We start from the raw sequence: 14,311 nt of genomic DNA, 5'->3' as shown, positions 1-14,311 counted from the left end.
GGTCAACTTGTTCTCCGATCCCAAGGTTTACGTCAGCCACGGTGGGCTGCCGGGGGGTGAGTCGCTGCTCGCCTCGGTCTTTGGCCCCCGAGTGGGAACAGGTGGGCTGGGTCGTGGTTCCTAATCCGAGGGGACACCGTTCAGCCCAGATGACGTGTCTGTAGAACAGGGAGGATCCCGCCCCCCGGGTTGCTGTGATCATGACAGTAGGGGACAGGTGCGCACCTGGCACACGGTAGCAGCCTAGCCTGGGGATGCTTCTGCCCCTTCTCTTCTGCGGCCCTCCTCACACCCCCCTGCAGCTGTCGGTGCCACAGCCGACTCTCACCAGCCCACTGTGGCTGCCTCCCAAGGGCAGGGGCCGTGTGGGAAACGCCTCGGCATCCCTGCTCCTGGGGCCAGTGCTTGGTGCTCGCAGGCGCTCACCACCCGCGGCTGGTGGTGGAGGCCACGGCATCCTCTTAGGCCACCCCGTGGCTCGGGAGGCTCACCAAACTAGGCAGTTCTCACGAATTTGCCTCGACCCGTGTTTGCGAAGTGGCTCAAGTGCACCAGGGTATCAGTGAGGGCCACTAGATGGAGGCTCTGTTGTTTGCTTGCATATAAGGTGGGAGGGTCCCCTTCCTTTCGTTTGGGGGAAAAAGGTTTGGCTCTAGTCATGTCCTGCTTTGTTTTTATTTTCCTTTTTCCCCAGCAGAGGCCACTGGCAGGCCACCCCGGGCCCTGGAGGAGGCGTTTCTCTTCCACTGGGCATGCCCGGCACAGCCACCTCGGTCCATGAAGGGCGGCCAGAAATGCTTCTCTGCTCCATCCAGACCTGCTTGTCTCCCTGCCTTGAGCTGACATTTAATTAATTTCTGGGCACATGCCTTTGACCCCATAACCAGCGTCAGCCTGTGAGCACCTGGTTCCCTGTTCACTGTGCTTAGCTAGTCTTTGTATTAAGTAGATACATTAACTAGTCAGGAGGCTTTGGGTGCATATAATAGTGGATCCCGTTTAAAATGGCTCAGGGCAAAGGCATTTACTATCTTGCTTCCGAAGGAGCCCAGTGGTGGGGGGGCGGGGTGGGGAGATATCTGGTGTTGGTGAATTCAGTGCCCAGGAGGGGACATCGGGGACCCAGGTTCTTTCCATCTTTCTGCTCTGCCGTCTTGAGGATGTTAGCTCTTGTTCTCACGTGAGTCCTCAGGTCACAGGATGGCCGTACAACTCCCAGCATCACGCACAACTTCACCTGCTAACATCCAAAAGCTGGATGACAGTGTTCCTTCCTGTGTCCCTGTCAAAGGTCAAGAAAAAACACCAGAACTGCCCACCCCCCACAGCAGGATTTCCCATAGGTTGTGTGTGTCATAAAGCACTTCACGTGCTTCTTCTTAAACCTCTGGTAGAGACCAAACAAGATCTCGCTCCTCGCAGCTCAGAAGGCGCCCAGCCTCCCTGAAGCGTGGGGTAGCTCAGTTCCTGAAAAACCCAAGGATTCTGTAAGCAGGGGGCGTGGGGGGCTGACAGGGACCGACACAGTGGTGGCTGCCACACTCTGTAAATGTGTTGAATCGAGTGCTTAGGATATTGAGTCTTCAAGAATAGTCTAGGAAAGTACGTTCTGCTTTGTGAGTAGAAATGGTCATAGTGACTCCGTGTCGGGGCGGGTGGCTGCGGTGGGCGTGTTCATATCACCCCAGCACAGGCTTGCCGCGGGGCCCCGGTGGCCATCCTGTCTCAGCGAGAGGGCTGGCAGGGGTCAGGACTTGTGTCTGTGAGGCAGGGCTATTTGTGTGCTCTTCCCCGCCCAGGAGAGGGACTGGGTTTCAGTTTCTAGCACTCCAAATCAGTTATTGCTCATGACAGCAAACAGGTGTGGTCGTTCGTGTCCTTCAGGTTGCGTGAAGCGAACGCCCACTGCAAGTAGCTCAGATTAATGGGGGGACTCTCGGAGACCCCACGGCAAGAACCATGCAGCATGCATGGCCAACGCTTATGGGGCCGGGACTGGAGAGGGACCGCTCCCGCTGCTTCTTCTGGACCCACAGGGCTTCTCACTGAGGCTTCGCTCAGCAGACGGGCTTCCTCTGCCTACCTCCACCTTCTCTACCTTGGCAGCCTCCCCTGCCCGCGCCTAGGCTCCACTGTGACCCAGCTCTGCTCACCCCAATGCCTCCTCTAGCTCGGTACCCCCCAGCACACTCACCGTCCCGCCGTCTCTTCGGCCCCACGCGAAACCCCCAGCCCGTGGACCAGTTCTCCGTGAGGCAGGTCCGTCGGCCGGCCAGAGGGTTTCCTTGGTGCAAACAAGCTGTTGGGGCTGTGGTCTTCCCAGAAGATGTGAGTCAGGGGCAAATATTGGATATTGGCCTGTCTATTGCACTGTACTTGGCTTTCACCTTCGTTCATTTGTCTCTTTTTTTCTTCCAAACTGTACAAGTCATGCACTGCTACGTGCTTGTTGTAAATACTAAAACGGTATCATGTCCAAGTCCTCCTTGACCACTAACCTCTGAACTTTATTCCTCTTCCAAGATGTAACCATTGCATCCGGTTCTCTGGAAGCTTCCCCGGCCCTTCCTCTCTCTCTTCCCTCTCTGCACACACACACACACACACACCTGTATAATTATAGTCTTGCTTAGCGGTGCGTTACGTATGTGGTTTTATGCTGCATGTGACGTCTTCTTCCTGATGCCAAATATGTGCATTTTCCACACACCAGCCAATTCTCCGACACCGACTAGGTGTCCAGCAACTCGACTCAATCCCAACACTAACTCTCCAGAGTCAGCAAAGACCCCCACAAGCCTACTCCCACTTCAGATGACAGCTTCATGACAGGGGCCACCCGTACTCCCCCCCTCCTCCGAGCAGCTACGAATCCAGGGTTCCCACAGCCCCTCGTCAGGTTCAGTAATTTGCTAAAATGACTCATACACCCCAAGAAGACACGATACTAATTACAGTTTAAGGGATGCAAATGAGCAGCCAGATGAGGAGGCATGGAGGGCGGGGTCTAGAAGGGTCCTGAGTGTGGGAGCCTCTGTCCCCATGGAGTTGAGGTATGCCACCCTCCCAGAGGGGGCATTTATTCACCAGCTCTGAAGTTCCTTGAACTTGGTTGTTGAAGGAGTTTTATTAAGGTTTCATTATATAGCCATGATTGATTAGATCACTCACTCTTGATGACTGAATTCAATTTCCAGCTTCTCTCCCCTCCCTGGAGGTAGGGGTGTGGGGCTGAAAGTCATAACCCTCTAACCACTTGGTCTTTCTGGCAGCCGGCCCCCACTGGAAGCTATCTCTGGGCCCTTAAGCCTAGAGTCATCTCATTACCATACAAAAGAGACTCATCACTCAGAAGATTCCAGAGCCCTTAGGAGCTCTGTGTCAGGAACCAGGACCAAGACCATTTTTTTTTTTTTTGGTATTATACTTCATATATGTATTCTGAAATTTGACTTTTTTTAAAACAATATGTCTTGGGATGTTTCTATGTTACCACATCCCTTTGAAAGTTTAGTCCATAGTACAAAAGGATTTTGGAGTACTGACTGATGAGTAGATCACTTGCTTCCATTGTTTCCTACTGCAAACAGCACCAAGTGTCCACACAAAGCACCAAAATTAAATATTCATCAGTAGAGAAATGGGTAAATAAATTATGGTATATTCTTGCAATGGAATAATACATAAAACAGTCAAATTGAACAATTAACTGAATAGTCGCAGACTTTAATGCCCTACTTTTAATAATGGATAGAACCACTAGCCAGAAGATCGACAAGGAGACGGAGGACTTGAACGACCCTATAAACTAACTAAATCTAACAGACATCCATAGCATGCTCCCCCAACAGTGGCAGGACATGCTCTTCTTAAGCACACACCTGGAACATTCTCCAAGATCAGTCATACACTGGTCTGTAAAACTAGCTTCAACTAGCTTTAAAGGATTAAAATAATACAGATCATGTTTTCCAGCCACAATGGCATTAAATTAGAACTACACAACAAAGAAATCTGGGGAATTCACAAATATGGGGGAAATTAAACATCACACTTCTACATAACTAGTGGGTCAAAAAGAAGGAATCAGGAAAGAAAATAGAAAACTTACTCAGATGAGTGAAGATAAAAATGCAACCTACCAAAACATAAGGGATGCAGCTGAAGCAGCGCTTGGAGGGAAATTTATAGCTCTAATGTTTTTACTTAAAAAGATCTTAATAACCTAGCGTTTCACCTTATGAAACTAGAAAAAGAAGAGCAAATTAAACCCAAAGGAAGCAGACAGAAGGAAATAATAGAGATTCGTACAGAAATAAGTGAGTTAGAGAATAGACAACCAATAGAAATCACAGAAACCAAAAGTTGGTTCTTTGTTGTTGTTTTTAAATTTTTTTATTTGAGAATATTTGACACACAATGCTACATTAGCTTCAGATGAAAAGTTGGTTCTTCGAAATAACAACAAAATTGATAAAACTTTAGCTAGAGTGACCAAGGAAAAAAGAGAGAAGTCTCCCCACCCTTCTCTCCCCCTCTCCCTCCCCTGTCCCCTTACCTCTTCTCTCTCCCTCCCTCTCCCCACCCCCTCTCCTTCCTCCTCCCCTCCCTTCCTCGCCCTTCTCACTCCCTCCCCCTCCCTCCCCCTTCTCTCTCTCTCTCTCTCTCTCTCTCTCTCAGGGTAATGAGAATGACAGGGAACTAAGAGGAGAGAAACCATGGTTTGAAAGTATGATGGCTGGGGCAGTAAGAAGTTAAAATAGGTATTCATTTTGTTCTCCCTAATTGAGGCAAGATATCCCTGGTTAGAATTTCAAGGGCACCTAGATTCAGAAGAACGTGATCCTGATTAGTAGTAGTAGAATCAGAAATAAAAGAGAGGACATTACTACCAACCTTATATAAGTAAAAGCGTTATAAAGGAATAATATGAACAATTGTTTCCAATAAATTTACAACTTAGATGAAATGGACAAATTTCATCTAACTACTGAAAGACAAACTACTAGAAACTGACTCAAGAAAAACAGGAAATCTGAGCAAACATATAACAAGTAAAGAATTAGTAACCAAAAATCTACCCACAAAGAAACACCCAGGCCCAGATGTCGTCCCTGGTGAATTCTACCAAACAAAAGAAAAAATTCTTCACAGACTCTTCCAAAGGATAGAAAAGAAGGGAGTATTTCCCAACTAATTCTATGAGGCCAATATTACCCCAATATCAAGACCAGTCAAAGACATCACAAGTAAGAAAACTACTGACCAATATCTCTTCTGAACATAGATGAAAAAGTCCTCAAAAATACACTACCAAATAGAATCCAACAGTCTATAAAAATAATTACACACCATGACTAAGTGGGATTTATATGAAGAATGCATGGTTTTTCTAATACCTGAAAATCAATTAATGTAATACATCACATTAACAGAATCAAAACTAAAAATCACATGGTCATCTCAGTGGATGAAGAAAAGCACTGGATAAAATCAAACACCCTTTCATGATAAAAGTACTCAACAAACCAGGAATATAAGGGATCTTCCCCAACCTGATAAAAGATATCTAAAACACACATGCGCACACGTGCACGCGCGCACACACACACACACACAACTAACCAACTAGCATCATACTTAATGACAAAAAAAAAAATGGACACTTTTCCCCTAAGGTCAAGAATAAGACAAGAATGTCTATTCTTGCCACTTCTATTTAATATTGTGCTGGAGGTTCTAGCCAGGGTAGTTAGACAAGAAAGAGAAATAAAAGGTGTCCAGATTGAAAAGACAGAAGTAAAACTATCTAACTGCAGGTGACATTATCTTGTATATAGAACATCACAAGAAATCCACTAACAAACTATTAGAGCTAAGAAATTATTTCGGTAAGGTTACAGAATGAGAGATGAATATAGAAAAATCAATTGTATATCTATATACTAGCTGTGAACCTTCCACAAATGAAATTAAGAGAACAGTTCACATTTACGATGTCATCAAAAAGAATAAAATATTTAGGAACACATTTAGCAAAAGAAGTGCAAGACTTGTACACTGAAAACTATAAAACATTGCTGGAAGAAATTAAAGACCTAAACTAATGAAAAGATACCCCATATTCATGGGTCATTGTCTTATGATCTCTAAATTGATCTACATATTCAATGGATTCAGTATCAAAATCCCAGCTACCTCTTTTTGCAGATATTGACAGACTGATCCTTAAATTCATATGGAATTGCAAGGGGCTGTGACAAACCAAAACAATGTTAAAAAAGAGGAACGAGGTTAGAGTACTCATACTTCCCAATTTCAAAACTTACTACACATCTACAGTAATGAAGTATGGTGCTGGTATAAATACAGACCTATAGACCAGTGCAGTAGAATCGAGAGTCCAGAAGTAAACACAGTGAGTTGATTTTTGAAAAGATGCCAAGGCCAATCAGTGGGGAAGGAATAACTTTTCAACAAATTATGCTGGGACAACTAAATATTCACATGTGAAAGAACACAGTTGAACCTTTACTGCACACCATACACAAATATTAATTCAAAATGCATCATGGACCTAAATCTAAGAGCTAAAATGATAAAAATCTTAGAAAAAATAGAAGCAAATCTTAACAGCCTTGAGGTAGGCAATGGTTTTTAGATACACACCAGAAGCACAAGTGAAAAAAGAAAAAAATAAATAAATTGGACTACATCAAAACTAAAAACTTGTGCTACAAATAATACCTTTAAGAAAGTGAAAATATAATCAAGAGAATGGGAGCAAATACTTACAAATCATATATCTGATAAGGGACTTATATGCAGATCGCATAAAGAATTCCTACCACTCGATAGTAAAGACAAACAACCCAATTGAAACCTGGGCAGAGGTTTTGAATAGACATTTCTCCATATACAAATGGCCAGTATGCACATGAAAAGATGATAACATCATTAGTCATTAGAGAAATACAAATCAAAACCACACTGAGATACCACTTTCCACCCACTCAGGTGGCTATAATAAAACAGACAACCACAAGTGTTGACAAGGATGTGGATAAATTAGAACCCTCAAACATTGCTAGCAGGAATGTAAATTGTTGTAGGCACTTTGGGAAGCAGTTTGGCAGTTCCTCAAAATGTTAAAGATGGGCTTTCTGGGGCACCTGGATGGCTCAGTCGGTTAAGTGTCTGCCTTCAGTTCAGGTCATGATCTTGGGGTCCTGGGATCAAGCCCCACATCGGGCTCCCTGCTCAGTGGGGAGCCTGCTTCTCCCTCTCCCTCTGCCCCGCCCCCCTCCCTGCTTGTGCTCTCTACTCTCTCTCGTGCTCTCTCTCAAATAAATAAATAAAATCTTTAAAAAAAAGAACATAGGTCTACATAAAAACCCATACATGAATCTTCATAGCAACATAATTTATAATAGCCAATAAATAGAACCCACCCACCAAAATGTTCACCAATGGATGGGTAAATAAGATGGGATATAGCCGTACAATGAAAAATTATTCATCAGTAAAAAAATGAAGTACTGAAACAACATGGATGAACAGTAAAAACATTGTGCTTAGTGAAAGAAGCCAGTCACAAAAGACCACATGTTGTAGGATTCCACTTACATGAAATGTCCAGAATAGTAAACCTGTAGAGACAGAAGGTAGATTAGTGGGCGCCTACCTCTTGAGGAGCAGGAACTGGGGGGAGGGGGAATGGGGAGGTGCCAGCTAAGAGGGATGGAGTTTCTTTTGGGGTTGATGATGAAAATGTTCTAAAATTTATTGTGATGGTTGCACAACCCTGTGAATACACTAAAAACTACTGAATTGTACACATTGAAATTTAAAAGGTGAATTGTATGGTACATGACTTATATCCCAATAAAGCTGTTTTTAAAAAAATGAACAAATTATATATATATCAATGTAGATAAAACTTTAAAAAGGTAGAGAAAAAAATAAGTTGCAAAAGGAAACAAGGAACCATACAATATGATGTCTTTTATGTGAAACTGTAAAACAAAAAGCAATAGTATATATTGTTTGGGGGAAGATAAATTCTTAGTAAGATATAAAAACTTGGATGGAAAGGATATACTCCAACTGAAAAATTTCCCCTCTCTATAAATAATTTTTTTTTTAATTTTATGGCTTATTTGTCCATTGTTTAGTATTTGTGTAGTATATAAAAATATATATATCTATGTTCATATCCTTTCCTTTCTTAAATAAGAAGTGAAATACCATATGTACTTTACTTTTTTTTTAACTCGACAATATATTCTAGAGCTCACTCTAAAGGAGTTTCTGGAGCTATTCCAGTGAGGCTCCTTTATTAACCTTGTTGAGGCTTCTGTCCGAAAGGAGGAGGGCCAGAGATGGATGACTATATGGAGACACTGAAGGATGAGGAGGATGCCTTGTGGGAGAATGTGGAGTGCAATCGGCACATGCTGAGTCGCTACATCAACCCAGCCAAGCTCACCCCATACCTGCGCCAGTGTAAGGTCATCGATGAGCAGGATGAAGACGAAGTGCTCAATGCACCCATGTTGCCTTCCAAGATCAACCGGGCAGGTAATGTGAGGAGCCACCCAGGAGGAAAGGGTGGGCGGCCTCTTGTGGCAGCTTCCAGAAATACCCTGTAGTTGGCTGTACCAAAATGACGTTTCTCCGGGTCAGGAATTTTTAAACTGGGGTCCACGGACTTCTGCCCACCCCTCCTCCGCCACCAAGCTCTCTACGTATAGAACTGAGAGGGTCCATGAACTTACATCTTTATTTTACTAGCTTTAACCGAGATTCAGCGGGGGGGAATGGGAAATTATGGGGGGGGGATATGGGGGGAATGGGGGGAAATTACATCTTTATTTTACTAGCTTTAACCAAGATTCAGCGTTTCCATCCATTCTGAATGTAGGTAGGCAATGAATCACAGTGGGGATTAGCAATACCCGTGACTTTGTCAACAATAAAATTACAGATAACTTCATACCACATTACAGCTGTTACAGATCTTCCAAAATAGCATTTACACTCATCTCACCCTCAAAATTATAGTAGTTACTAGACCTGCCAAGAGATCGTGTTATTAATGCATTAGTGAGGAAGCACTTTTATTACTGAATCTCAAATTTAATATTTGATAACCGTATCTTATTAGAACCGATTCCCTTCATAATCCAATTCCTTTTTATCTGTTTTAAAAATATTATTCTGAGAAGGGGTCCACAGGCTTTCCCAGACTGTCTAGGGATCCGCGACACTTTATCACATTCTTCAAAGGCAGCAAGTGTGGCTTGTAAAACTTGGCTCTACGTACGTATGTGTGTACATACACCTCTCTGTGTTTGCGCATGTATGTACACGCACAAGGTCACAATGTAAAATATCTCTCTCCCTGTGGCTCGCCGTTGAAAAGGTTTGAAAATCACTTCCCCACGGTACGACTGGCGATAAGTAGCTCATCTGCTGTGACTCTCTTTCGCACACATAACAGACATCACTAATCACAGCTCGGGTTCCTAATGAGCTCGGGTGTAACTTTACAATCCTCAACACAGTGCCCCAGGCAGCTTCGCCAAACAATCCATTAACACAAGACAAAACGTATTTGTTATGTCTATCCTGGGACCTCAAGGGAAGAAATATCTGAAAATAAAATGTTTGAGGATGGGCCAAGAAATGTAAATATTAAGTGGAACCAGAAACCAAAAATGCCAGGCAAGTTACATTTAGGTTAAAGATGTTTCCGGGCTATGAGATACCCAAAGATCATGGAGCTGTGCCTGCTTCCCGTGACTTTTCCTAGCTCTCCACCCGAAGATTTGTCTTCCTGCCCCGAGTCTCAGAGAGCCATGCATTATTCTGTAATTGCTTTGTACTTCCAGCCTCCTTCAATCACAGAAGAGCTGGTGCCTGTATGGTTAATTTCTGTGCTGGTCAACTGGGAGGCTCTTTGAAACCGTTGGTTCCCATAACTGCAATTCCATTTATCCTGGTTCTACCAATTTCTTAGAGAAAGGAAAACTAGCAGCCACTGAATCCCTGTTGAGGGCCTGGCACTTTGATTTATAGTATCTGGACTCCCAGATACCACTCTCGAGTGACAGAATGTGGTGAGACTGTCTTCTTAAGAGTTTATTGAGGGATAGGAGTCCAGGGTAAGGCTGCACATGGAGACTTACATCCGATCAGAAGTGCACTCTTCTTCTCACCGGGTGATTTCCGTTCCGCTAGGCCGACTGTTGGACATTCTACATACCAAGGGCCAAAGGGGCTACGTGGTCTTCTTGGAGAGCCTGGAATTTTACTACCCGGAACTGTATAAACTGGTGACTGGAAAGGAGCCTACCCGGAGATTCTCTACCATTGTGGGTAAGTGGCTTTGCCATCAGGAGCCTTTGAACTCTGGCCGGAGTGTGTGTGTGTGTGTGTGCGTGTGCGTGTGTGTGTGAGTCCGTTGGGGGGACAGTTCCAAAGCTATGAATCCATGATGTTAGGACAGTGTTCCTGTGGCATCTGTGAGCTGTCAACCACTCACTTCTGCCTGCCGATCAAAGAAAGGTAGGTGACAAAGACAGACCAAAGCCAGAGCCAAGAGAAGTGGGTGTTTGTGGAACATCTTCCGTGAATGTTGGGGGGGCGGGGCAGAAATTCCTACTGCCCTTTGGATCCTGTCCTTGCCTTGCCTATTGTCTTGCCAGCATCCCTGAACCAGAGCCCTCGGTAACCTCATCCCAACTTTCCTCCCTAAATATTCTGAATCACCCTTCTCTCCATCTCCACCACTACCCCAGTCCAGACTCGTCCAACTCCATCCACTCTACATCCATTCCTGCTCTGCTCCATGCTTTCTCCACCCCTCATGTTGCCCTCCTTGCTGAAAACCTTTGGTGGTTTTCCACTGCATCCAACTAAACACCCATTTCTTTAATGGAGCCCACAAGAACCCTACATGGTCCAACCCCTGCTCACGCTCCGAGCCTCCCCCTTCCGCCTGTCCGCCTCTCCAGACTCCAGCCACTTTGGTCTTCCTTCAGTTTCTGAAATGTGCCAAGTTCCCCCTTCCTCCCTGTAGGGCTTTGGCAATGTTTTTCCACCTTCCTAGGATGTGCTTTCCCTCCTCAATGTTTCAGCTCAACCATTAGGAGCCTTCCAACCCGGCTGCCCGCCAGGCTGGATCTGGCCCCCTGCTGCCCACCTTCACAGCCCCTGCGCCTTTACTTCGCGAAATCCTCTCCCTCTTAGTTCTATTTGTGCATGATCATCTGCTGTTTTACCGGCTGTCTCCCTTCGGAGACTGTAAGCTCTACCAGGACCAAGGCTGTCTTGCCCACTCTTGAGTGCCCAGGGCCTGAAGAGCTCGGTGCAATGTTGGTGTGTGAGTGAGTGAGTGAGTGAGTGAAGGCCTGCCCCCACCCCACACCTGGGGCCCCCTTCGCTCTCCCCTCTTCGGGCCTGATGAGTGCCCCTCTCCACAGTGGAGGAGGGCCACGAGGGCCTCACGCACTTCCTCATGAACGAGGTCATCAAGCTGCAGCAGCAGATGAAGGCCAAGGACCTACAGCGGTGCGAGCTCCTGGCCAAGTCGCGACAGCTGGAGGACGAGAAGAAGCAGCTGACGCTGACTCGAGTGGAGCTGCTGACCTTCCAGGAGCGGTACTACAAGATGAAGGAGGAGCGCGACAGCTACAACGACGAGCTGGTCAAGGTGAAGGACGACAACTACAACTTGGCCATGCGCTACGCCCAGCTCAGTGAAGAAAAGAACATGGCGGTCATGAGGAGCCGAGACCTCCAGCTCGAGGTGAGCAGCACGCACCGCGGGGGGCTGCTGGGGCTCGGGACCACCGCGCGGGCAGGTGCACACAGGCCCACGTGGGCCGCGGAGCTTCTCACTCAGCTGGGGGGGGGGGAGGGACACTGTGTTCTTGGGGGCACCTAGATCCACCATGCACATGAACACACCAACCCAGTGAGGCTTAGCATGACAGCCGAGGGCCCAGGGCCACCATGCGCACGTGCAGACGTGCGCACACGGCCCAGTGGTGGGCTTCCTGCCACCTGCTCGGCCCTCCCCCCATCCTAACCCACCCGACCCCACCTCCACCCCAGCCACCACCCCAGCCACCATGTGCATGCGCACACTGACCCAGTGGGGCTTCCGCCACCCGCTCGGGACCCAGGGCCACCATGCACGTGTGCAGACGTGCACACACGGACCCAGTGCGACTTCCCGCCCCCTGCTCAGCCCGCCTCCCCCCGCCCCCGACTCCATCCCACCCCACCCCACCTCACCTCCGCCCCAATCACCAGGTGCGTGTGCAGACATGCGCACATAGCCCCTCGGCAAAGCCCGGTGAGGGGGAGTATGGAGAACCAGACCTTGAGTGACCCTCAGGAAATTCAGCGAGGAGACGGACCCAGCACTTGTTCCGTGGAGACTGAGGTTTTTGAGGCCGGGACCCTGCCCTTCCCAACTGTATCCACAAAGCTCAGCATGGCACTGTGGGACAGTTAATATACTTATCAATGGACAATCTGCCAGCCAAGTGATTAATGTCATTGATGAGTTTACCTCCAAAATGGAGAAGGGGAAGGGAATTTGCTTAACTCACTCATCCTTTTTATTTATTGAGGGCCGCCGTGCACCACGTTCTTTTCCAGGGATGCATAACTCAAGACCAAGGCTCTGCTATCACGGAGCTCACATTCTAATCAGCAAACAAATACATAAACACCTGGTAATAGTAAGTGCTATTAAGAAGAGGGAAGGAAAGAGTATGAGGATAGTGAGGGAGGGAAGCGACTTTAAACAGGATGGTCAGGAAGGGTCTCTGAGAAGGGGACACAGGGAGGACAGGGAGGGAGCCAGCCATGCAAGGCTCAGGGGAAGAGCAAAGAGCAAATGAAGGGCGCCAAGTAGGGGGCATGCTTGGTGTTTCTGACCATCAAGAGAGCCAGTGGAGATGGCGCCAACTGAGCATGTGGCACAGAGAGATGGCCAAGGTCCAGATCGTAAGGGCAGGGTAAGAACTCTGGAAATTATTCCAGTTGTGATGGGAAGCCGCTGAAGGATTGAGAGCTGGAGAGTGACAACTGATTTATATCTAGAAGGATTACTCTGGCTGCTGGGTGGAAAATAGACTCGGAATATTTATTAAGCACCTGCCATGTGTAAGGCACAGTGCTAAGCATGGTGGGGGACACGGGGATAAATAACCTGATTTCTGCTCAGGTCACTTACAATTTAGGTGAAGCAGACAGATCAGTAAACAACCCACTAGAATTCAGGTGAATTGAGTCAGTGGCATGGCGGGCAGTAGAGGGTTTCTGTCAAGAGCATGGGCTTTTAAAGCCTACACATTTGAGTTCAAATCTGACTCGGGCTTCTGGCTTTACTGCTTACTTGGCTTTTGGCCTGTTCCCTCATCTGTAAATGGCAATCGTGAAACATAATCCCTGCACCCAGGACTGCTGAGCCAAATGTCCTTGGCCAAGTGGCTGACCCGTGTCCTTGGCCGTGTCTTTGGCCAAGTGGCTGACCCAGTAAGCAGCCCACAGTGCCTGCACCCTGTGCCCACTTGGATGGGACAGGGGATCTGGACCCAGCACCGGGCCCCTGGGCTGACCTTCCAAGATGACGAGGAGGATTTTTTTTTTTTTTGGCATGACCAGGAGGAGAGGTTTCTATGCTGCCGTAGCTAGGATTTGGAGACGTTAGTCTGTGACAGCGACTTAGAAATTTCTCTCCTAGGACCTTGTCCTACATTATATTTCCCTGGTGATACAGGAATAGTGGGAAGCTTGTCTAGAACTTGAAAGAACATCTGGCCAGCTGAGTCCCTAGGTCATTTCTGAGCCCCAGGCTGCTTCCCTGTATGCCTCTTCCTTCCTCCCCTTCCACGGGGGCTCAGTGTTTTCCTTGCTAAAGTCACCACCCTCTGCCTGCCAGGTACCTTGCAGTATTCTCCCCGTAGATTTGTAAAAGGGCGCTCGCCCATTTGGTGCCTCCCTTTCCTGCATCTGTTGAAGACACGCTTGATGTGGGTGTTCTGTAAGGTCGATCAGTTTGGGGAAGCAGACAGGCTTAGTCACGAAGGTCTACGGAGTCTTCTCGTGGGCCCCCTTCCTGATACTCACCTCTCCAGGGCAGAGCTCCGCAGATGTCCATTTGTCTTGTCACATTTCCAGATGTAGTAACCGCCTCCTCCAGAAAGCCACTCTTCCAGCCCTGAGCGTGGGTCCTTTAGGCCAGAGATGCTGTGAACCCAGAGGGCCTCACACTGTCCTTTTCACAGTAGTG

General features: G+C 47.1%; 1 protein-coding gene across 2 annotated transcripts in view; it reads left to right on the top strand.

Moving 5' to 3' along the window:
- CARD11 (caspase recruitment domain family member 11) overlaps positions 1-14,311 on the top strand; it is a 112,765-nt gene that overhangs the window by 71,630 nt on the left and 26,824 nt on the right. For both annotated transcript variants that reach the window (XM_034988279.1, XM_034988278.1), the window contains exons 3-5: positions 8,368-8,580; positions 10,243-10,380; positions 11,487-11,812. In XM_034988279.1, the coding sequence (XP_034844170.1) occupies positions 8,368-8,580; positions 10,243-10,380; positions 11,487-11,812 (677 nt within the window). The remainder of the gene's footprint in view (positions 1-8,367; positions 8,581-10,242; positions 10,381-11,486; positions 11,813-14,311) is intronic.

This window comes from Mirounga leonina, unplaced genomic scaffold (genome assembly GCF_011800145.1).
Source record: "Mirounga leonina isolate KUSES-001 unplaced genomic scaffold, KU_Mleo_1.0 Mir_454, whole genome shotgun sequence".
In the NCBI taxonomy this organism is placed as follows: Eukaryota; Metazoa; Chordata; class Mammalia; order Carnivora; family Phocidae; genus Mirounga; species Mirounga leonina.
Note: the sequence above shows the minus strand (reverse complement) of the source record. Positions and strands in the feature narration are given on the sequence as shown.